The sequence below is a fragment of the Etheostoma cragini genome, chromosome 12 (assembly GCF_013103735.1).
Source record: "Etheostoma cragini isolate CJK2018 chromosome 12, CSU_Ecrag_1.0, whole genome shotgun sequence".
NCBI lineage: Eukaryota > Metazoa > Chordata > Actinopteri > Perciformes > Percidae > Etheostoma > Etheostoma cragini.
In genome coordinates, this window is record NC_048418.1 from 9,454,748 (window position 1) to 9,480,045 (window position 25,298).

Consider the following 25,298-nt stretch of genomic DNA (forward strand, 5'->3'; position numbering starts at 1 on the left):
AGCAGACACCAAGACAACCACAAGCAGACTTTAGAGAACAATAATCCACACCAGCAACTACTGAGTACAGCAAAAGGTACCGTACACACTTACCAGAGTTTATTGAAGTGCAGCATTTCAGCTTTAGCGAGTGTTTCTGTAACGTTAGTTCCAAGCTAACGTATTTTCCCGGTTGATGTGGCCTAGGAGGATGATAAATAATTCTCCACCAACAAGGTGCGACACGATTATTTCACCCACGACCTAGGCCTACTCTTGAAGCAACATAATGCAACTAACTGTTGAGCTTGATTACAAAAAGCTGCAAGCGCAGCAAGCATAAGAAGGACGTGTTTGTAGCGGTGTTACCCAAGTTAGCAAACTAGCAGAAGAGCAACAAAAAAAGCAAATGGAGTTTCACTGCTTTTAATAGGTAGTCAAGCATATTGCCAGACAAATTTGCTGTTAATTGACACACAGTGAACTTCGAGCTTTTGGGACCCTAGAGGAGCCCCACTTTGAAGAACAATATTGTTGATTAATTCATGTATGAAGCATTTGGTAGAGTATGGTAATGAATGCCTGTGCTGCTTGTGTGTATTATGCAGGGCACACTGCTGGAGCTGCTGTGTGATGCAGTGGCGGCGTCGGTTCGGCAAGGGAGAGGTCTCGTAATCTGCGGTTTCCCTAGAGACGCAAAACGGGCGGAGGAGTACGAGGCCAAGGTCAGAGCACCAGACTTACAGACATGTTCGAAGTTTAAATAATGTCTTCACAAAAACTTAAGAGCTCACAGTGAGAACGACACTGCTCGTTTCGAAGCTTGTTTGACATGCAGTGCTGACTTCATAGTAAAACATGTTTATTAAATATGACTCATAGTAAAGCAATGGGCAGATAATGGTATAAAATGGGGAGACACGACGAACAGAAATGGCGTGTTACAAAAACAACAACTGAAATAAAAAAGTTTACTTTTACATTGATGCAGGGTGATAGTAGACTATAGATTCACTAACATTGATGGAACAACAGCACAGTGACGTAGTTGAAGATGTAGCATGAGATTCACGGCCGTCACCTGGACTTTCCTCTTCCTGTGCCTTGTGTGTCAGATGGGGGAGCCCAGTGCAGTGCTCCTGTTAAACTGCTCAGCCGACACCATGTCCAGTCGTCTGCAGTGTCGTGGAAGATCCACCTCCGCCCTCCACCCTGCCTCAGATAGAGACAACGTCATACACAGGAGGGCTGAGAGCTTCTGCAGTGACAGCCAGGCGGTGGCAGCTTATTATGAACGCAAGAAGCTTTTGCACACGGTAACGTTGTTTTAAGAGAGTGATTTGTTTTTATCCTGCGTGGTCGAATGCAGTTTACTCTACAAGGATTAGGGGTTGTAATTCGACTCAGGGTAACAGCTGGAACAGTTTGCAAATCACATGAGAATTAGCTTACTTATAACCACTTAAATATATTCACATTTAAAGGCACCTCAAACACACATTTTCAGCCGCCTTTTAAAGTAAGTTTAAGAGAAGTTACTTAGTGTTAATGAAAAAAATTGCACTCTGGGATCAGATCCCCAACTGTCCCGTATTTTTGTATTCAACATTCTGGCAGAACTTTTCTACTTTAGTTTATTTGCATACTCAGGTTGTTAAGAAAAATATAGGACATAGCGATGGAGTTTAGGACACACAGTACAAATATTTGAAACAAATGAATATGAAACAGTCAGTGGCAGGTTTTCCTTTGATTTGTTACCCATCTGTATATAAAACATATAAGAAAAATCTACATAAAGACCATGTAAAAGCCAATTTGCCTTTTTTTGAGAATTTATCTAAAACAATAAAGTTAAATGAATATACAAAGCTTGGATGTAAGCACAGGGGTTAACTTGCTGTGTGTTTGGTGCCTCTAGTCTGATGTCTCCACTGACATGATGGTCAGTAGATAATCACCTAATTTCTGTTCGAGGGCTGTACTGTCCCTTAAAAATTAGCTGTTTGAACATTTAAATGCCACATCAGGTGTGTGTGTGTGTGTGTGTGTGTGTGTGTGTGTAAGCTTAAATGTTACAGCAGGTATTAAGGTCACCAGTGTGCTGTGAGCTTGCAGAGGTTGCACTGAAGCAGACTGTTGTCCTCAACTGTATATTGAGACATTGATGGTATTTGAAAGGCCTCGTCTCAGCCAGTTTTTCTCCATCTGCAGATTGACGCTGAGAGGTCGCCAGATGAAGTGTTCAGCCAGATCTGCCAGGCAATGGAGACCTTCTGATTCCTCCCCCTCACTGGAGACTCATCCACACCCACATACCTTCATACTTGCACCAGACATACGCTCATAGAACTGTGGTATGCATCTCCCCAAACACTCAACCAATCAGTTTGACACTGACAAAAGCACCTGGTTGTCACATTCTGCTTCACCCACTTGCATTGTCTCTTACATTGACCTCAATATATGCTGCCAACTGCCAGACCGAGGCAGATAACTGTACTGAGACTATAGCATTTCCTGCTGTGACTGAGAGCGTGTTTCTAGTCACTCTGGTCCCCCAGAGGAGCAGAGAAAGGGTTCTGACCGTACTAGAAAGTGGAAATGTCAGTGTGCACTCATGCTCTCATGCACAGCAACATACTTTATATTGTAACACGCATGCAAGAATTACAATCAAGCTTAAAGGCCTTTTGTGCATTAAATAAAAAGCAGGAAAAAAAGAATTGAAGACTATTGCATTTGTATGTTTCAAAGCTCATCGTACAGGTGCTTGTTTGAGTCTGGTATTTAACATTCAATAAAGCCAGGGCATTTGCTAAATGGAAGATGGTGTTTTGATTTTTTTTTGGGGGGGGGGGGGGGGGGGGGGGGGGGGGGAGAGAGACAGGGAATGGTCACAGCTGATTGATAGCGCCATCTGCTGTTGAGAAGATCACAACAAAAAGGTGCTGAAATCAGATAAAAGGTAACCAAGAGATAACGGGTTTTGTTGCAAATGTTAGTGTTGCACTCGTCTTTTGTACGTTCAACCTTTGTATCTTTTGTAAAGCAATTCCTGTTCATTCTGTTTGAAATGCACAGAAACATATTGTTTGTGTCAACCTTTAAGCTGGTTACATCATGGATCCAAAATCAGCATTTTGACCTTCAACTACAGTAGCAGATACGTAGGGGAGTGTTTGAAATGACCACCAAAGGTCACATGTTGGGAGCATATTAAAAATAAATAAGTCAGGCACTTAGACATTTTCACATCTTCTCTCTACGCCACATATTTGAAGCAGCCACAGAAGCACAAAAACCAAACAGCCTTTTATTCTTTTTAGCAGGTACAAATTAGCGGTCGTTCATGGTGCTTATCATAGTAAGTACAATCATAATATCAATTTTAATTATAACTGTCCAGAATACATTACAGTGCTGTTATTTTGATTTTCAGTTGTCTAAACTTAGACAAATATTTGTTTACTCCGTCTTCTCAAACGTGAGGACCGCCTGCTTTTCTTTTAGACCATTGTAAATCTTTGGATTCTGGACTGTTAGTTGGACAAAACAAGCATATTAAGACAGACTCAAGACTGCATTTTCAACCTAGCTGACATTTAATATTTGATAAATTGAAAATGAAATTATTAGTTCCAGCGTGTATTATCAAGTGTATTATGATAGTCTAGATTAAAATTATACAATATTGAGAGATCTTTCAATCATAAAATGTGATTAGTCACTAAACTAGAACTAGTATTTATAATGATTTATATTGTCCTGCCCTACTTTTAAACATCTACAAAAATGTTAATTTGTAACTAGTAATTCTTGCCATTTTCTCAAAAAATCTGACTGTATTTCCAGAGTCTGAAACCCAAAGATAGTTAGATTTTATAAAACAGCAGCAAATCCTCAGAGGGTGGAACTGAATATTTTCTTTTTCTTCACCGCTAATTGTCTCAGCTGTAAACTGCAGAACCGCATATTGTGTGACCTTCAAGAATAATACAGGAACAACAGGTGTAGAAACACTATTTCCACATACTTTTATTTCCACAGTTCTCCTCTAGCATTTTTTTTTTACATTATTATTATTTTTATTTTTTTACATAAGAACAGACTGTTATGCACAGATATTGAAGCAGGGCAAAGGGGGTGAGGGAAAGAGACGAAAACCATACAAAATGGTGTCTACTCAAGCACAACAAAATCTATGTGTATAAAAGTGTGTGGGTTGTTCCACTGTGGAGGCACCAACCACTACCTCAATTCTTTTTTTTAAATAGATTAATAAAAATACAATCTTTTAACTGGACCTTTTAAAGTGGACTGCAAAATTAAAGAAGATCTAGAGGCATGATGACTGGATCAATAATGTAGGACAATGTGGATCAATGGCGCCACGCAGGAAGGGAGAAGTGGCCAGATTCAGAGGTGAAATTTTCTCCCCAAAACTAATATCTCTTTTAAAAATGGCACAAAGCAACGAGTGCTGGCTACTTTTCACCATATACCTGTACACTCAACATGATCAACAACGGCACACATTGGGGGAGGAGAAAAAAATCTATGAAAAAACAAAAACAGTCTTCCATACGTTCCCATTCGCCTGCCTTCAAAAGAATTTGCTCTCGGTGCTGTAGTGCTTCCTTGTTAGACGTGTTTTAGTGAAGAGAGAGAGAGCAAAGGGAAAGTAAATAGAGATGAAAGTGTGTGTCCGTGTGTGTCTGTGTGTGTGTGTGTGTGTGTGTGTGACAATGGAGAGCAGCGTTGTTTGACGAGGTGTAGGGATGGCTCCATGCTGAAACATGGCACCCGGTCTGTTTTACACATACAGGTCTAGGTCTGTCTGCAGAATGTCATGTGGATCAGCAGAACTTCCTACAGTCTGCAGCCAAAAACACATGGACCTCGACGTCATGCTCCACACCGCCTCACTTGTCTCGCAGCAACTCCCGTTTAGGAAGCTGTGACTCATAAATACTCAATCTACGAATACCTAGCTAGAACATTTTTCACTCTTGCATAACACAGAGACCACATACACGCATACAAACCACCTATGTGCATCTCAGTTGATGACTTCACAGTCCATTATGACCACACATCTCCTTAAGGTGGCGCTGCACCAGACTGACCGTCAATTCTCCAGTTTTGAAGCAGCACAGGGAGGTAAACTGGAGGGCGATGTGGGGAAGAGGGGAAAATCGACAGCCCTCCTGGAGCCACAGAGCTCGGGAATGTCGGTGTGCCTTCTGTTGTTTTTTTTGTTTTTAAAAAATAGTGTATCGTTTCAAATCACAGATCCATTGATTAACCTGGCTGAGGTGGAGCACGACCCCCCCTTGTACTGAGGAACCAACATGGCCCTTTGCTTGAATCCGGGAGGCCAGTTCACCAACAGCCCCCCTCCCCACCAGCAGCACTGTGGTCTGGTTTGAGGCCCCAGGCGGTTTTACTGCCTGCCAGGCGGCGGGTTAAGCGGTTATCTTGGACTTGGAGAATGGAGCCATGCACAGAGTGGCCGCTGGGATTTGTGGAGAGAGCCTGGAGCTAGAGGCACCTGGGACCCTGTCATCTGTTGGCTGGAAAGTAGTTAGGGTCCAGATAGTTGTAGCCTGTGCTCTGCGGCAGGCAGTAGTCCCTGTCTAGAAAAGTGTCTTGCTGGTGCACCGGTTCCAAGTGGTGGTTAGGCTTGTGGGTCTCTGTCTTGAACAAGCTAGAAGATGAGCAAGAAAAATAGGGAAAATGTCAGCAAAAGAGTCGCTGTCTTGACAGTCTAACCATTCTGAAGTAAAGCAGAGAAAACAGCACAATTTGACTTCAACTGGGCTGTGTATTCAAAATCTGACCACTTTTTTCTTTCTTTACCCCTTTTAAAATATACCACAGAGAACATGTTGAATTATTACAACAAACAACAAAATAATTCAACTAAAATAAGCTGACAACAACCAAGTCTTTATAGCAATATCAATATTGTGATAATTAGGGATGTCCCAACCCGATGCTTGGGACATGTAGTGCTTGATGTTGCCATATTTTAATGGATCCCTATCTGACGATCCTATCTTTACTGTTTTGTCCACCTCAGCCTGCTAGTGTTGCAGCGCTGTTCTCCGTCACAACAGAAGAGGACTCTACAGTGCAAGCTGCATACATACAAGTGAAAATTAGCATGACAATTTGCTTGTCTATAGTCGTTATTTGAATAAAAATAAGTATCACATGGGACTCTGTATCAGCAGATATATTTCAGGACTTGGATCAGGATCTGAGCCACAAAAACTTGATCAAGACAGCCCTGGTGATATTTACATTTCTGGAAAATCTAGTAAATAGTGTGTGTAAATAATAAATAATCAATTCATCTGTCCCCACTACCAGGTCTGCATGTGGCAATTTAACTCAAAACAAGAGGTGGAGGATCTCACCAGTCGGAGCAGTTGGAGCAGAAATCGACCGAATTGTCCTGTGGACAGTCCTGACAGTGCCACCGCACTCCTTGGATGGGCTCCATGCCACAGATGTCACACTGCACAGAACAAACACACATCCAACATCTTCAGAGCAATATAAAACCATTAAATGCTGGAAAACGCTGTAGCTATAGCCAACATTCTTTTCTACTTTTTCAAAGCTTCTTTTATTTTTGTTATGGGATATATAGTCCATCAACATCACACTCAAAAATGGAGCCATTCTAAGGTAGATGCTGTCCTTTATAAAAACCACTTACTCAAAACACAATTAATTAGAATTGGTGTATGGTTTGCAATTGGGACACACACTTTGTCCCTGCTGAATTTTAGTATAGTCTCTCTGACTATGAATGGGATTTAATTAACCCTCATACAGTCAGGGTACAGTTATACAGGTGCTGGTCATATAATTAAGGGAAGTGTTATATTATATTCATTCATCACACAGAGTGATATATTTCAAATGTTCATTTCTTTTAATTGTGATGAGTATAACTGACAACTAATGAAAAACCCAAATTCAGTATCTTGGAAAATTAGAATACTGTGACAAGGTTCAATATTCAAGACACCTTGTGCCACACTCTAGTCAGCTAATTAACTCACCTGCAAACACCTGCAAAGGCCTTTAAGGTCTTTCAGTCTAGTTCTGTAGGCTACACAATCCTGGGGAAGACTTTTGACTCGATAGGTGTCCAAAAGACAACCATTGACACCTTGCACAAGGAGGGCCAGACAAAAAAGGTCATTGCTAAGGAGGCTGGCTGTTCACAGAGCTCTGTGTCAAAGCACATTAATAGAGAGGCGAAGGGAAGGGGGGAAAAAAAAGTGTAAAAGCAATAGGGATAACTGCACCCTAGAGAGGATTGTGAAAGAAAACTCATTCAAAAATGTGGGGGAGATTCACAGAGTGGACTGCAGCTGGAGTCAGTGCTTCAAGAACCACCACGCATACACGTATGGGTTTCAGCTGTGGCATTCCTTGTGTCAAGCCACTCTTGAACAAGACAGCGTCAGAAGCGTCTCGCCTGGGCTAAAGACAAAAAGGACTGGACTGCTGTGGAGTGGTCCAAAGTTATGTTCTCTGATGAAAGTACATTTTGCCCAGAGTCTGGAGGAAGAGAAGAGAGGCACATAATCCTTGTTGCTTGAAGTCCAGTGTAAAGTTTCCACAGTCAGTGATGGTTTGGGGTGTCATGTCATCTGCTGGTCCACTGTTTTCTGAGGTCCAAGGTCAACGCAGCCATGTACTAGAATGTTTTAGAGCACTTCATGCTTCCTGCTGTTTATTACCAACTTAATGGAGATGCAGATTTTATTTTCCAACAGGACTTGGCACCTGCATACAGTGCCAAAGCTACCAGTACCTGGTTTAAGGACCATGGTATCCCTGTTCTTAATTGGCCAGCGGACTCGCCTGACCTTAACCCTATAGAAAATCTATGCAGAAGAGCTGAAGGCCACTATCAGAGCAACCTGGGCTCTCAAAAAACCTGAGCAGAGCCACAGACTGATCGACTCCATGCCAGACCGCATTGCTGCAGTAATTCAAGCAAAAGGAGCCCCATCTAAGTAATGAGTGCTGTACATGCTCATGCTTTTCATGTTCATACTTTTCAGTTTTCAAAAAATCCTTTTTTTGTAATGTCTTAATATTCTAATTTTCGAAAATACAGAATTTGGGGTTTTCATTAGTTGTCAGTTATGATCATCACAATTAAAATAAATGAACATTTGAAATATCACTGTGTGTGATGAATGAATATAATATGCAAATTTCACTTTTTGAATGGAATAATTGACAAATCAACTTTTTTATGATATTCTAATTATCTGACCAGCACCTGGATGTACAGTAGTTATGTGTAGTGTTTGTTGTATATATATGACATAATGCAGTGTGCTGTATAGTGTGCAAAGTCTTTACCTTGTAGCCTACGTGCAACATCCCGGCCCTTTCCTCCTGGATCTCCTGGAGCGTCTGTTTTCTCAGTCGTTTCAGCTCTAAAAGCTCTTTGTACTCTGGCAAATTTCTCAACTCAACAGGTATAGCCTCCTCATCCTGTGAGGGCAGGAAAGTAAAACATACGCAAACGTGCACACACAAAAAGAAAGAGAGATACAATGAGTAATAGGCATCAGGATAAAACATCTATACATGACACCAGGGATCCAATGTTGCCAATATTGATCAATTTCAATCAACCATCCATAAAACACCAGTCCAGTTGTTTGTTTTTGGGGCAGTAATGCAGTTATAAGCAAAAGACATAAAATACATAAGGGCAAACTGATTTCTCCTTCACAAAGACACATATGTCTCTGTATACAGCCTCCACTGCTAAGGGAGTGGGGGGCAAAAATTCAAAATTAAAAAAAGAGGTAAAGTGCAACATTTTATTTTTGCACTTCCAGGTCTAAACAGGAAAGGACTTTAGGAGAATTCTGCCAAGCTGCTGACGCATTCGCCTTTAGCGGACTTTCATTCCTTGCTGCAAACTTTGTAGTAAAAGGACAACCTGATGAAGTAAGGAATTTCGTTTGGCTCATGCTGGCAGCACCTTTATGACTTTACTTTATACCAGCGGTGTCAGGGGTATGGTTAATGTGCTGGTGGAGCTGGCAGCCTGTGTTCTCAGTAGGACGCGGCAACCCGGTTTTACTTAAAGGTTACTGCCATCAAAGAGAGAGGAAGAAAATGTCAACGCTTGTGCAAATCAAATGGAAAGAGAGGTGAGGCTGGGCGAGGTCCTGCTCTGATTTAACCGTTTTCAACAGTACTTGGTGCCCTGACTTTATTGAGAGAAAAATAAAATAAAAAATAAGGTACAGACATGCATGATCAAGGGCCAAATGCCAAAGAGGGCCAGTCTGTCAGATGAGAGTGACATGTAGCAGCTGCTTACTTTGCCTCATCTTAAATTGATTTAAATAGACTAATCAGATATAAAACAAGCTCATAACATGCAGCTTTTACTGTCTTTATCTCACTGCCTACATATGGAGGAGATGGTAAGACTGAACTTTGAGAGAAAAAAGGGAATGCGAGCGAGCTAGTGATAGGCTTAATTAAGCAGAAGTCTGCTCTATGGAACAAAAAAGTCAGGGGAATAGTATCAGTTTCTAGATAATCTGCCAGGACAAATAAATGGGAGTTGGATGTGTGAAAAAGAAGAAATAAAGAAAGAGCATTGTGACCCCCAGTTGTTAGTGTTCTGTGATGTGACAGAGGACTGACCGAGTCATCAGCAGAGGGGTCTTGCACGCTGCTGTAATACGCTGAGCGCTCATCGTCTTCATCCATGTAGACCGGAGGCTCATAGGAGGTCAGGAAAGTAGACGGCCGGTACAGGTGCTTGTTGAGGTGGTGCTGCCTCTTACTGGTTGCCTGGGGAACAACGGGTCCAGTTACAAGAGCAGGCAGTTTTAAACAGGTCCCCTACTTTTCAATATCAATATAATTTGTGTGGCAAAAGTACGTAGAATTAGATATGATATAACGGCACTAATAAATAATTAGACACCGCAGTAAAGATAAGCTTAATTTTCTAGGTACATATCTTGGTCACAATTTATATCCAGTACTGATCTACACAATATCATCGTGGTAACATTCCGTTTAAAAGTCAAAATACAATAGTATTGACTTTATTACTCAGCCTTTACTTAAGGACTCTTAACAAACAAACAAAAAATATTTGTTTTAATGACATTAGTAACACAAAGTTAAGTGAGTTAAGAGTTACCTTTTTATTGTACATGCACAGGTTGGGTGTTCTTCCAGGCACAGGGATACCAGCTTTAGTCAGTTTGATGAAGTACTTCTGAACCCTACTGGCAACCTGGAATGTTTTAACAAGAAAATGGATGTGTTAATGATTTCTAACTGAGGAACAGCTGCTTGAAGTAATTGAGGTCACGCAAATATATAATCTAGGTACTTGCGGGGGCCTTTTAGTACTGCAAAGCATATCCACTCAATACAATTTATAAAGATGTTGTTCAACTGGCAGCATATAGTTTTAGCCAAGTCAGGTTTAGTCAGATGTAGGTCATCTTTAGTTTGTTGCTTTTTTCAGGTGAACTCTTTTACCAGCAAACTCTGGTAAAAAGTTGTTGTGTTTGTAACATTTTCAAAAGCACAAATAAGACAAATATTCTGGTAATAAGTGTGGATCAAACAAGCTGGGGCTGTACCAAATACCGTTTTTTGAGCTTGGATGCTTTTCAACAGTGAATGTTCGAAGCTTTGGTGGCGAGGGCAGCAGCGGAGGAAACCCGCCACAACTGAAGGTAACTTAATTTAACAGAAAAACACAGAATTGAGACGAAAAGAGACGAAGCGAGAGACAAAGCGAGTGCTGTTGCAAACTCCTGGGCAGTTCAGTGCTTGTGTTTTTTTTTTTTTTTTTTTTTTTACCTGCTACAAGTTTTTGTAGCAGTTGTTGCACGCCACGATACAGACCGACGATTCTGATCTCCGGTTACATAATTGTCCACAGGTTGCCGCGCCTCACTAAGTCATTATGCCAGCCCTAGCGTTACTATCTTTACCGGCATCAAGTAGCCTGAAGACACCAGGCTGCTACAGTATAACCACACAGTGCTCCACACACATTAGACTGCCTGCTTGTAGCAGTTAAATCCCTACAAAACACAACGGTAAACTTCAGCCTGCAGGTACGTAGAAAAAAAAAAGAATACCTAGCCCTCGAACCAATATTTGGATCCAGCCCTAAAACAAGCATGTATTTTTTCAGTTAATCTAAGCTCTCAGTCACCTGTTTTGCTGTTCGATTGCCAAGTTCATCAGCAATCTTCTGCCATCTTCTGGACTCAACTTCCTCTGGAGGGAACTTGACAAGAAGCTGCTCTAGTTTTTTCTATTAAAAAGAGACAAAACAACAGGTGAAAAACATGTAAGGATTACAAATTACTTTACTGCCTATATGATGATACACAGCATCAGTACATTGTTGTTTAATGTATCCAATATGATTTTATCAGAAACCAGATATACACCACTCAAAAAACAGCCTATGAAATAGTTTGGTAGCTTAAAATTATTCCACATTTGGGTAGCTTCTAAAAATGTCACAAATTGATAATCGTTTTCCAGACTAGAACCCTTTGAATTTCACATAATTAGTAATAAATTAACCCTTTGAATTCTGCAATAGAAATGGTCCATCAGTGCCTGCATAAGTGTTTTTGCTAATTTCTTGGGAACATCTTCAAAAGCTTCATATCAATAAAATCAGTACAGCGTAAGCTAAAAGGCAATGCAAATCAATAAACCATAATAACTAATAAAAGAATTGAAATTAAATAAAAAGTGTTTTCATCGAATTTGACTAAATAAACACACAAAATGTATTGATCCAAATATTTCTAAATGGAGAAACATACACAAACTATTTCTTAACGCTCCATATATTTTTTATAGGTGTTTTAGTTTTTGAGATATACTTTCAAGAGCATAATGTAAAGGCATTTTGATAGCTTCATATACAATAGAGATGGCCCGCCTGCAGTTTTGCACTGGATGTCACGTAACTTGATGACGGGAAAGCCTGAAGCCTTAGGTTTCTGCTGGAAAATTAAATTTACAATGTTTTATACACACTAATGTTATCAATGATGTTCTGGGAAATTCTCGGTCGCCAGCGCTAGTTTTCAGCCTGCTTTGGGCCGGACTTCACATGACGTGATGATGTCATCGCAAGTGTACAACGTAGTGGTGCGTAAGACAGAAGCTTATCTTTCTGCTGCTGCTGCTAAAAAAGAATGCCCTAGCTGTTGTGTTTTCTTCATTTACAGTGTTTAATATAGGACCATGTTATTAACGACTGCTACCAACTTGAGGTCTGTTCTCTAAGGGTTAAGATTCCTTTTTTTAAATTCAAAGTGAAATGGTGTTGTGTTAATAAAATTAGATCTGAAAAGAACCGTAAAATGTTTCTATACTAATGTAATCAAGCGTTCATGCACATACTAAAATATAGTGCAACATCTTACACACTTGCTACCTACCTGTTCCTCCACAGTCCACAGCTGGTTAAATGTGTCAGACTTCTTTGGGTGACAAATCCTCCCCCTGATCATCTGTCATGAAAACACGAGTAACAGCCATGTTAAAATACACAACAAAATAATAGCACTCCACCATTTAAAGAGATCTGTGCATATGAACTGCCTGGCACACTGAATCTCTCAGTTTGACAGACAAAGCCCGGCTGTCAGATGAGACTCGAGCCGTCATTGGGAAAACGCAGAAAAACAACACTTTTGACTGACAAACTAAATCCTGTTAGAGTGTAACCACGGGTAATGGAGATTTGTCTGCACAATATAAACAGGGAGCACAACAGAAATAATCAAGTTGCTAAGTGCTAAACGCTTGGCACCGTCTTATCCCAACAATCAATCAAAGGTGAAACACGCACACATAAGGGCTAAAGATAAGATGTAACCGGAGGTGTGGGAGCGACAGGCTTTCCATAGATACCATTAGGGCTGGACGGTTATTGTGTTTTAGCATCGACATCGCGATGTGCGCATGCGTGATAGTCTAGTTGCAGGATGTTGCTATGTTGACGCTAATCTTTTTTTGCTGCTTGACAGAAAAGTAAACTTTCACTGTTCTCCTTTTACATGATTATTATCGTCCGACCCTTCCCCTTAAAGACAGGTAGCCATGTGGACAATGTATAAGTGACGTTAGTCTGTACGGGTTTTGTTATGGGAAGTGAGGTTCTCTGTGTGTAGAAAAGCACCGTAGGAAGTAGCTGCCGCTGACACAGTGATTTGCATAATTTTCTATGGGTAGTCAGTGAAGCTACAATAGTCAGTGTTTTATGTTTGCTGCAAATACAAATTAAATTACCCGATTAATACAACATAATCACAACATCTCCGGGCCATTTTCCCCCTCAGAAAGCTGCTACCGGCCAGGCTAAAGCTAAAATAGTTAGCCTGAAGAAACATGGGGTCTGTCAGTCTCAACTAACGTTACGGTTTGGAGCTGCGCCGCCGGAAACGTAACAATAATCTACTACAGAAGTCTGTGTTTGATCTAACGTAATTTACACTGATTGAATTGTTCTTGAATACTTGAGTTTGTTGCTAATGCGCATGACATGCAGGTCTGATCAATTTATCAAACAAACGAGCAGGCCCAGTTAGTCGACCTCAACCTGAAATTTAGAGGAAGCAACATGGAGTCATTGTCATACACTTTAGCCTGGATTGATATTATATGAATACAATGGTGTCAGCCAGCATATTTCTACCTAATTTCCCTCTCAAAAATCAGTTCAGAAGAGTAGCCACAGTGCTTACTTGCTTTGGTGTTTGTAAAGCTTTAAAGTTGAACAAAGAATGCAATATACATCGCAAGAAAAAAATATTGCAATGTGGGATGCTTTCCAATATCGAAGATACCATCTTTTGTGCTCAATGTGCTGCATGCTAAACTCTACCGAGGAAATAGATGGGGTAGATGAGGTTGGAAGAAGCCTATGTGCATAAATTGGTAATATCCTGATGATTCGTAGGCCACCCTGCAAGAGATTGGTGACTCACTAGCTATAATTCGGAACGGATACATCTGCACTCTGTGTGTGTGTGTTTTTTGGTGAGAGCCATACCTGTGTTTGACTGCCATTCTCTGGAGCGTCACTAGTGGGCAGAGAGGAGTACATGGTGGAGGATTCGCCTTCCTTCTTGGGCTCCACAGGACTTTTTGGTCGAGCAGGCAAACCTGAAGGAAGGAAATGAGCAGAATTAGTCATTTTAAAATGGCAGAAGAATCTCTCTGGTGTTTATTTAATAAAAAACAAAACAAAAAAAAACACCAAGATAAAGAAAACGTATATATGCCTTGGTCGAAGATCAACTTTAGCTGCCTGGTTTTGCGTTTCTTGTCACAGAACTCTCTCTCAAAGTCCCCGAGGCCTGAGGTGTACTGCTCCCATCCAACGTCAGGGAGCTGCACGACTCGCTGAGGACACGGCAAGCCCAAATTAACCTGAGGGTTACATTTTTTTTTTTTTTTTTAATAAAAAAAGAAATCTGGGGTTACAACACATTCACTCATAACATCTATAAAACATACGGCAACAAAATCTGATATGTGATAGATGACATATTAGAAACAAATAATGTAAAACAAAATTGCTTTGAGTAATTCAATTTATCGCATATTACTGTCATTTTTCAAGAATTTTACAAATAGCTCCTTCAACAGTTTTTTTTTTAGTTATTCCATTATTTATATTCAAGAGACAGAATATGCAGTGGAGGGCTTTCATCTTCATACTGAGCTGGTAAGCTTTAACAGCTGCAGCAGGTGTTGTGATTGCATTTAGGATTTACATTTAACTGACTGCACAAAAGTATGAATTACTAAACCTTAATATTTTGTTGAGTAAGCAGTCAAAATGATCTAAAGTAGGAAAACGGTGGGGAAGTGGACAAGGAGAAGTAGCCCACAGACAGAATTTTACTAGCTCCCAAATATTTATTCAAGCAACGTTTCAACCAGCAAGGTTTCCCTCAGGCAAAAACCCAAGAAACAAGATCTTGCGTGCCATGTGTCAGAAAGGAGTTGATGCACAGTGAATGACTACATACCCATTTAGAACATTTTGTACAACTCTTGTGCATTAGTTGTTTGATGTAGACATTAAAACATACATTGACTGGCCCATTTACACCAATGCATCCAACAGCCCTGCCATAACATCTATCTTTACAGAGGCATCATAAAAGTAGACTTTATGTAGGAACAGTTGTATTGGAATTGGATTACTGTACCGGTTCGCCTAATAAAGTGGACACTAAGTGTAGTTAAAACACAGTACAAAATAACTGCTTTTATATGTTTATGCTTTTCAGTTTATCAAGGACACGATTGTATGTTTGTTACCTGTTTCTGCAGCTGCTCCACAAAGCTGATGGGATCTCCGAGTGCTTCCCTCTGGTGACACGCCAACGTCTCCAGGTCTAGGATGGCCTGTGTGCGTTGGGCCTCGAGAACACCGATGGTCTGCAGAAGCCTCTGATAACTGACAAGCAGGGAAGCAAGGTTAGACAGGGAGGGACTGCTCACAACCTGACACTTGCAATGCTGCAGTGCATCAAACTTTTAGACCCCAGACCATAAATAATTCAACCTTTACGCTGAGAACCAGACGTGAACCATTTTCTAATCCTTTCAATTTAATTTACAAATAACATATTTACAAGAGTTTTCTGTTTGCTCAAAATGATGCATCTCAAACCAGTTGCTTGGTCAGAAAACCAGCAGCTTTAGAGTTACTTAGAGTTTACTTTTCTGACTAGTGTAACCAACTGAGAACAGCAGAGACTAAATTAAAATGCACTTAAACCACTTAATCCCTTTTCTTATCTGCAACTGTGCACATCACTTAGATTTTGCACAAATATCAAAACCTTTCCATGCCAAACACTTGGGTTTCGCAGTGCTTGAGGATCCTTCCACGCTATACAAGTCTGACCTTTCCACTCACACCCCGTGAGGTAACAGAAGAGCTGCAAACTGAGCTGTCAATGACTAAGTGTGGTACTGACTCAGAGGCCCTACAGTGCGAGCAGAGCAGGAGGACAACAGGAATGTGACAGCATCCTACGTGGCTATAGCATAATGCAAGTGCTCTGTGAAGCAGTGTATTTATCTCCCCTAAATGGACAAGAATGAAAATCGATGCAGAGGACACGATTTATTCATCAGCTGCCGGTGGTTTGAAAATCCTAAAAGCAAAACAATCATACAAGTCAACTGTGTGTTTAACCTCATATCCCTTCATTAGTTACACGTGATTCTACACAATGTGTAGCTCTGTTGACCTTGTACAGCACCAGTGAGTTCTGTAGTTCAAAGTAAACTGTAAATCTGTCTCTACTGCAGTGGCACCAAAATATACTACTGCACATTTCCTGTAATTCTGATTGAAATATAGGGCCGTTGGAGAAAAAAAAAAAAGCAGCATGCATGCTGCTTTCCTAAGATCAGCACACAATATGTTTAACAATCGGTTTAACCCTTGTGGTGTCTTCGCGTCAAAATTGAAAATCAATACGTTTGAGGCTTTTAACCATTTAAGTTTTTCCTTACGTTTTTGTCGCTTCTTTCAAAACATGACACTTTTTTTTTAATGTGTCTTTTTTTACTATTTCAACACTACGTAACACTAACTTATTAACTTTAGTTTTACAGTTATTTTGGGAATGTATGGTCAGTAAACCTCCTTTACAGGTTTATTATACTTAATGTTTGAGTTAGAAAAGCAAAAATTAGGAATTATTTAGTCTAAAATTAAAGGAATGTATGTTGATGGATAGTCACAGAATGGAATATGTCAACTATTTTCTCAATGCTATTTCAAAACCCCTAAATTTTCTTTTTCAAATGCTATAAAACTGAATAAGACACCCCAAAATAATGAAAGTAGAGATTTGTACTTTTCAAAGAGCTTTGTGTGGAATCAATCATGTTATTTGGGGTAGTTAAAAAGAACATTGATATGGGAAAACGGGTCAGTTGGACCCGAGGACAACATGAGGGTTAAGGGAAATGAGGAGGACATGGCTCTGCTTCACAACTCTTGGGACTACTGGGCCTGAGGTCCACTGACATAACAAGACAATAGTGTTGCTATGTTAATGCATGATAATCAAGGAATGGGGTTTGCTTTTTGAGTTATTTACATGATAATAAAAAAAAGGTAGAGGCATTGGTGTCAAAATAGACAGAGCTTTACAAAAAACAAGAGGTTCTTTATACACATCAATCATGTCTGTGTCAATTCTCCATATTCAGCAACCGTAAAATGCCTAGTCATGCTTCCCTTAAAATGACTCTCCACTGCCATTGAATTGAGCCTTCTATAATACTCCTTACTCAGCACAACCTAAAACTTGGCATGTAACAGAAACTTTATCAAATTACCTAGCAATACAAGAGCAGTGAAATCTTACTCTAAAGTCATTCTCTGAACTCAAAATATTCACCTATACTGGTCAAAGCCAAAGAGCAGAGATGCATCATGAATCAGCTGACCTGTCATGGTGCAGTTAGCATAGCCTGACTGAGTGCAGCATGGGACATGTCCACCAATATAAACATCCTGTGTTCTCTTTTTTGACAAGTGACAACACAACTAGAAACAAAGCCAAATGTTGAAATGTCCTTTTTCTCTAGAAACAACTCATCTTACTGAAAAAATAGAGAATGGAGACAATCAGCAGTGTAATTTTAACATCCAATCTCAGTAGGCTTTGGAAAGCTGCCAACTGGCAGCTAATTCACACAATCACAGCCCCAGATTGAAGGTGGAAATGAAATGCAAAAACATGTCAAATTAAACGATAAGACAAGAGCTATTGTTAGATGCTGCTTACCCACATTCACGTAATAAGAGAAAAGACTCCAGCCAGGATACAATTGTGATGTTTCCTTTCATTTTTTTGTGTAAAGTAACGGATGGGGGTGTCTGCTAACCAAAACGGCTAGCTTTAGCAGACACTCCCACCCCTTACTTCCAGAAACACTGTCAACAAATGAGTTAAAGATAAATCTGAGGTGTGTGGCAATTAGGACATTCACAAGACAACTACTGATGTAGCGCTAATAATTAACACACAAGCATAGTCAATAATGATTTTGACAAAATAAGACAGATTATTCTAGGTATTTAAAATAAGACTAAACCAAAAATCCTCAAGGTTATATATTAAGCACTTTCAAAACAGAATATTCTTAGCACAAACAGATTCTCATGAACTCAAATGCGTCTCTGGTTCATTCAAAACCAAAGAGCAGAAGTAACGCAATGGTCACAGAATACCACGATTAACATGTGTGAGAGCTACATCAACAAAAGATGAGGAAAATCCCAGGGGAGCTCCCACATACTCTTTGTTGTGTTTAAGAGCCAGGTGGTCCGACTCAAAGTAATACACGTCTGGCTCCTCCTCTTCTTCCTCCTCCTCTGCAGCCTGGCTTCGTGTCAGCTCTTTGCTTCGCTCAGCCTCTTTGGCCTCCACAGCCACACTGTCCTCACCACCTGCCCTGTCTTCAGGATCCACGGAGACCAGCTCCTCACTGGAGGGGCCAACACAATCTGAGGGAGCAGGTTCCTCCAACGCAGGGCAGTCCTCCTCCAACCCAATCTCCACCTCCCCCTCTTCCCTCAAGGGACCATTGTCTCTGGGAGGAGAGTTTAGCTTAGAGGATGGGGTTTTGCCACCAGTCGTAGCCCTCCTTGGTGATGTCCGCAAGGTGTATCTGTGTTCATAGAGTTCTATGAAAGAGGGTGACGTGCTGGATATTGAGGGGTTGCACCCTAGCTCTGTGGGGGAGGGGGTTGTTGCTAGTGGGGGTGTAGCTTCTCCTGAGTTGCTGTTGATTGGACTACTGTTCATGTTGGAGATGGTGGAGGGAGCAGCTTCATGCAATGGTGTCAGCGGCCGGCCATTGGTTTCATTCTCAATCTCCGTCACCTGCTCCTCGTGGGCAAGACACAATGGGTCACCTACCACATCCACCTCCAACTCCTCCACTTCCTGCTCCTTGGCCACTATCAGCTCAGGGACAAGATCCTCTGGAACAGCCTCAAATGATGCAGATGAGGTTGGCCATTGCCCTGAGCCAGAGACCTCCATCTGCACAGGGACAGAGTTTCTACAAGGCACAGCGGGGTCAGGGGATGAGGGAGCCTCCGTCTGACTACCGTTGAGCAGTGTCGGACAGTTGGTGGCAGAGGTGGGGTTTGCACTAGTCTCTTCAGTGAGTGTGCTAGATTCTTCAGATTTATTGTCACTGAGTCCATTAGAGGTTTTGTGAGCATTTGGGGGCTGAGTTGCCCCGTCACACTCCACATGACCATCCCCTGCCTTCCCCCCTGTTAGCTCACCTTCCTCTTTAACGTGTACAGGTGAGGCAGGAGCTGTGTTAGCAAAGTTTTGGCTGAGAAATTCTTCACAACTGTTGTCCTTGCTAGGCTCTGGGACAGACACTAAACTTTCAGATTTCAGATGCTCAGGGTCGTCCTCGTGTCCCTGAGACTCTCCAGAGCGGGAGCCCCGTCTGGCCCTTTTGATTTGAGGACAGACATCCCGCGTCCCCTTCCCTCTATCACAGTTCTCTGACTTCTCAGAATTTATGTCTTTTTCTAAACAGGACACGCCTCGCTTTCTGGAGCTGGTCCATTGCTCCGCCTCAGCTGGAGAAGCATTTGTGTCAGTTACTTTTCCCTGCAACAAGGCCTGCTGCTGGCCATCCTGCTGACTGTCCTGCTTTGTATCATGCTTTGTGTCCTGTCTGGTGTCCTGCTTTGACTCCTTGCCATCCTGCTTTGACTCCTGCTTGGCCTCTTGCTTAGATTCCTGCTTGGCGTCCTGTTTCGACTCCTGCTTTTTCTTGGGCGAGCGGGCCCTTGGTAGCGGAGGCACCGAGTTCTCCTCCGGCTGGGCGATGCTGCGGTTCCTGAGGGTTCGGCCACAAAAGTTCTCATCCAATCCATTGAGCCCCACTGACGACCTTGTGACGCGTGAGGAACGGGACGCGGCCATACTACGGCGAGTGCCTACAGTCTCCTCATCTTGGTGCTCTCTCCTCTGCAGCAGAATACGGGCACCTGCAAACCACACACAGACAGGAACATACACTTCATTAAGTCAAAATAATCACTGAAAACTGCAAACCTTTACGGCTCAATTGTTACATCATAGCTTTACCTTTGCAACGTCTATACATTTGATGCATGAACAGTAACCTGGGGGTGTTTCAAACAAAAGTATTCACCAAAAGGCCTTTGTTAAATATCGCTTGGGTCATATCTCAGCTCACACCAGAGGGGTATTGATTTCTCCTGTCATTGTAGCTAAGCAACACCTTCTGTCCACAGGCAAAACTAGATGTCTTATCTCTGGTCAGTAAAAGGGAAATATCTTAAAAAGGTTAAAGATCTTAAACTGGCAGAGGGAAAAAACGAAAACAATACGGTCTGATATTCCATCTAGCCTAAATGACCAATCACAGTCTCTTTCAACACTTTAAACATTTTACAGTTTTAAGACTAATCTGTATGTGTTTGGTAACTCCAGAGATTAAGGTGACAGCAGCGTAGAAAGCATTTTAAGTAATGAAAAGCCGGGCTAAAGCTGCCAAGCAGATGAAATGGGCAAACTGAAATTGCATTAAAACCAAAAATCAAATGTGAGGGTGTGTGTTTTATTCAGGGTAGGCCTGCACAATTAAATGTTATAATATCGTGATCTTGATTCACCCTGTTAACAATTATATTGTTTTAAAGTTTATTTTTTACTTTGATTCTCGTTTAATTTTACGAGCCGACTGCATCACAAACGCTACTACTTTCTTCTGTGAGTTTTACACATAGACTGCATAAAATGAATTAAAGCGCTGCAATGCTCTCACTTCTCTTTATTGAAGCCACTATGTTTACAAGCTTGTGGTGATGCACAATGTGCTATAGGTGACAAAAGAAAATCTATGTTTGGTAATTTCAATTTGTTTTGTTTTGTCATGGTCAAAAAAATCGTGGCAGAGAAGTGTAATATCAATTCAAAACAAAAACATTGGGATTTATATTTTTCCCCGAATCATGCAGGCCTAATTCAGGGCGTATTTATTTCCTTGCAGAGATTAATGCCTATTCCGTCACACAAAGAATACATGTAGTGTTTACTGGTTCACTGATTTCTGACACAGTAGATACACTGTAAATCTTACACCCATTTCAGCAGAGATAACACCACAGACACAGGTTTGTCATCACATTGCAGGCTGTTTCTTTTTAAAACAGGTGTGCTAGAGGACCAACAGGCTGCAATCCTTCCACAACTTGTCAGAATGTACAAAAATTTAAATGCAGCCACAACAATCTTACACAAGGCTTACAGCCTTCGAGTGTGGACAACCATAGGAAGTTAAATGACATGTCCTAAACATCTGTCCGACACAATCTAAGGCAGAACATACCATTACAAAACTCGCTCTGTGTCTGAGGTAACGTGCAAATTAAGTACATTTGAACAAAAAACCTGCCTTACTGTGTGAAATGGAAAATGAACACAAGCCAAATCCACACACTAATAACTATTTAATCTTCAATATTATAACACCTTTACTTTAATCACATGATCTCACTCACATTAAGGTTGTTATTGAGGCAAACATCACTTGATTAACAGAGCTGTCATCAACAGATATTTAAACAGCCCATCCCGGGTTCTCTCAGTATTTTGATTCTGGTCTTGGCATAAAGGTCATGGAGTAACGCGGATGCAAACCAATGTATCAAAACTAGTAAGTGGTGACTAAAAACAAATTAGCAAAGTAGCTTTCACTTTACAAATAACTCGATAAGTGACAGCGATGACATTGACATGACCTGGTAAAAAGGTAGTGTCCTTTTGCAGGAGACAGTCATAGCGCTCCGTTGTATAGAAAAAAGCACTGAATCAATTAGCAGTGTGGAAGGGTGTTCAATTACATTAATTCCAAAAAACCTTCAAAAAATTGAAAGGCTCCTTGTTGCCTTTCCTGGGACAATTCCTCCTTTTTCCTGCACTGTGCTAGCACAGCAATATCAAAGCCAGAGGCTACCCTGGCTGCAAAATACATTTTGATAATATTCCTTGACGGAGATAACATAATAGTCACCTGGAACAATCAGCACCACATGCACACATTACTCACACTTCGCTAAAGACTCCAGCTGAGAAAGCTAATGTGAATTGTCCATGCATAAACTAAGTGAGAGAAAAAGAAAAACAAAAAGAGTGAGCAGGTTTTTCAGACTGAGCACTCACTCTTCATCTCAAATCAACAAACCTAATCTAACCTGCTCGGAAAAAAAACACATCAATCACTATATGAAACATTTTTGCTCACACGTTCTTGTCCCAATAAATAACAACATTGTTGGCACAGCTGGCAAAGCCTCAATTAATAATATCTAATGCAGCCTTCAGGTGCATGTTGGAATATCAGACTAAGTTTTGTGCCCGTGAAAGAATATAATGCAAGCTGTGATTATTTTGTGATTAAAGCTGATTATCCTATCTAAGCATAGCCTAAATGAATGCAGAACACGTCCAAAAGAGGTGTAATGTCAGGAATGTCGGAAAATAAAGAGAGTACAAGTAGTTGGACAGTGTGGTAGCTCGCTTATTTTCCAGTCCAGGCTGTTACCATACAAACACATAAGAACTTTGTTTTTGAGAACCAATCCTTGACAAACTCTATAAAAAAATAAAATAAAATAAAAAAGTCTCCTTGGCTGTGGAGTGTGTAGTAAAGCATCAAACCATAACTCACAGCATAGTATTTATTTAGGACAGGTGTTTCAAATCTAGGAATGAATATTCTAAGGGGTTAAAAACATATTAAAAAGAAAAGAAGAAAAAAATCATATCACAAAATTATGATGATTATTTCTGACTTTTCTTCAGTTTTTGTTTGTTCCTCATAAAATACTGTATAATTTCAACTCGCGAGGACAATAACAAATCTGATAAAGATGAATCACTCTTTGAACATCTATAACTCATGTCAACAATGAGGAAATAATATCTGATGAGGGGTCACAACTAGACATTGATTTGATATATGGGGGTCGATAGCTAAAAAGGTTGGGAACTGCTTCGACCAAAGACAAGCATTTGATTTGTGTTCTCTCTCTACTGTTGGTGGGAATATGACAGGGCACAGTACTGACATATTTTTGTGGCTCTCTTTGTGTTCTTATATAAATAGTGAGATAACTTATTTTGAATAAAATACAAGCAAACTTAAAACTACCCCTGCTTATCAAGGAGGATCTCAGCACACCAGGTCCCAGTTAACCCTACAGGTAATATTTTATGATTTTGCAGTAGAAAGGTTTGAGCAAGTTAATTAGTCTTAACATACTATACTGTAATGCATAGCCACTGATCCTGGCAAGGCTGGAAATGAACAACTAATGCTCACAGATAGTAATTTACATGCCAAAACCTGGATATGTTATTAGTCAGTGCAGCTACATAAACAGGACCCATGTATGATTGTAAATCTCAATCAAACCACTTCCTGTTCTTCACTAAAGCGCGTGCTTGGTTGTGAAGTTATGTTAACACGTGCTGATTACATTACTATTATCATGACAGACCAAGACTTACACATGGGTCTTTTGACATCATAAACAGTTTCATCGAGGGCTGTAAACTATATATATATATATATATATATATATATATATATATATATATATATATATATATATATATATATATATATATATATATATATATAGCTACATAAACACACACCTTGCTAGCTACATGTGAAAGCTATTGTTGGCAAACCAGCTAAGACAGCTAAAGCCCGAGTTTAGAGTGAAATATTTGTTTTATGTTCAACAAACAAGCTTGCTGCTTTAACGTCGAGTTGGACAGTTCAACTCTGTTGCTGACCAACACTTCCACAAGGCCTAATGGCAACAACTAAAAATCCACCAAGTGGTGTTGGTATACATACCGAGGAGAATCACTCAAATCCCAACATCCCAGCTCATGAGCTGCCGCGACAAAGTTGGATGCAGTTAAACGAGCTAACGTTAGATACTAGACAAGACAATGTTTCAGATGCACATGCCACCATTTAAATTAGCAATAGTCTGCAGCAAGTGGACTCTAAATTACAGGATTAAAACTCCAACCACACGTTTAGAAAAAACAACAAACCAGTTGGTCCATGAAGCTGGCGAGCAAGCTCCATGTTAGCATGGACCAACTTCCAAGCAAACGTTATCTGACCTAGCTAGCTTGCTGTTTAGCAAACTAAGTTACCGTTAGCTCTCGGGGCTCATGTTAAATATAAAACATTAACGCGTAAGACACCAAACTGCAGACTGTTGCGCTCGTGAAATGCATACATTATCGTACATGCACCATATGACACCCAACGAACAAGTACACTAGCTAGCTACTCCAATCTAAAAGCAAATTTTCTTTATTTCTTTTTTTTCGTGAACGACTAACGTTAGTTGGCTATCTAGCTAAGTTGGCTAACGATACCTCGGCTAGTTCTTCACGGCTAGTTTTCCCCTATAAACTGCATCGTGCAGAAAAGAATCGTGGCGCCTCTTGTAGCGTTACTAACATCGGGGACATGTTAGCTAAACTAGCTCGACAACTGTACAGTTACTAAGTCAAACCAACTATACATAAAGGGAATCGCTACTAACATTGCGTTTCGCCAAGGTTTAGTTACATTTAAACGGATACGCACAGATAGAAGCGGCATGGTCAGCAACCAAGCGGTATAACAGCAGTCAGTAACCAGTTAGCAGCTACCGCTACATCTTAGTATTAGCTAGCTAGCCAAGCTAGCTGATTGTTCCGAGCATAACTTTGCCGATATATTTGTGTACTGCCAACAGTGCCGCTCATAGACATTTTTGGTGGGCTAATAAATTCAGTTTTTGTCATTTACTGTACTACAAGCAACGCACTGAAGGCACACTTCTAAATAGCGTTTGTAGATCAAGAATTAAACATACCTCACTTCCGTAAATTTGCTGCACGTTCGGCCGCAGCCATGTTTTCAATCCAGTCAACTAGCGTTAGCCGGGGTGTGTGATCCGACTCAAACGCGCTCGTCAAAATGCAACACTATACTGTAAATTGTTGCCCCTGCCAAGAGTCAATCGGTCGCACACTCTTCGGGGTCACCTCGGTTTATTGAGGACTTTGACACTTTTAATGATGAACAATAACCAGCGACACTTACTTTTCTAATTTATGTTGTTTCTC

General features: G+C 40.7%; 2 protein-coding genes across 3 annotated transcripts in view; one reads left to right on the top strand and one right to left on the bottom strand.

Moving 5' to 3' along the window:
• ak5 (adenylate kinase 5) overlaps nt 1-2,807 on the top strand; it is a 62,493-nt gene extending 59,686 nt beyond the window's left edge. The window contains exons 12-14 of the mRNA XM_034888218.1: nt 588-704; nt 1,095-1,295; nt 2,194-2,807. Of these exons, the coding sequence (XP_034744109.1) occupies nt 588-704; nt 1,095-1,295; nt 2,194-2,259 (384 nt within the window). The 3' untranslated portion in view covers nt 2,260-2,807. The remainder of the gene's footprint in view (nt 1-587; nt 705-1,094; nt 1,296-2,193) is intronic.
• Nucleotides 2,808-4,042: 1,235 nt separating this feature from the next.
• zzz3 (zinc finger, ZZ-type containing 3) lies at nt 4,043-25,281 on the bottom strand. Of its 2 annotated transcripts, none has more exons than XM_034887040.1 (12): nt 24,022-24,862; nt 18,391-20,113; nt 15,382-15,520; nt 14,334-14,481; nt 14,102-14,214; nt 12,486-12,557; nt 11,234-11,335; nt 10,199-10,294; nt 9,691-9,840; nt 8,380-8,514; nt 6,405-6,505; nt 4,043-5,689 (listed from the first exon to the last, which is right to left on the bottom strand). In XM_034887040.1, exons 2-12 carry the CDS (start codon nt 20,046-20,048, stop codon nt 5,545-5,547), a joined length of 2,859 nt encoding a protein of 952 aa, XP_034742931.1. In that variant the 5' UTR covers nt 20,049-20,113; nt 24,022-24,862; the 3' UTR covers nt 4,043-5,544. The 2 variants fall into 2 exon arrangements, with proteins under 2 accessions (XP_034742931.1, XP_034742930.1); XM_034887039.1 differs by lacking the exon at nt 24,022-24,862 and adding an exon at nt 25,046-25,281 and having other exon boundaries at nt 4,243-5,689.
• Nucleotides 25,282-25,298: the final 17 nt, after the last annotated feature.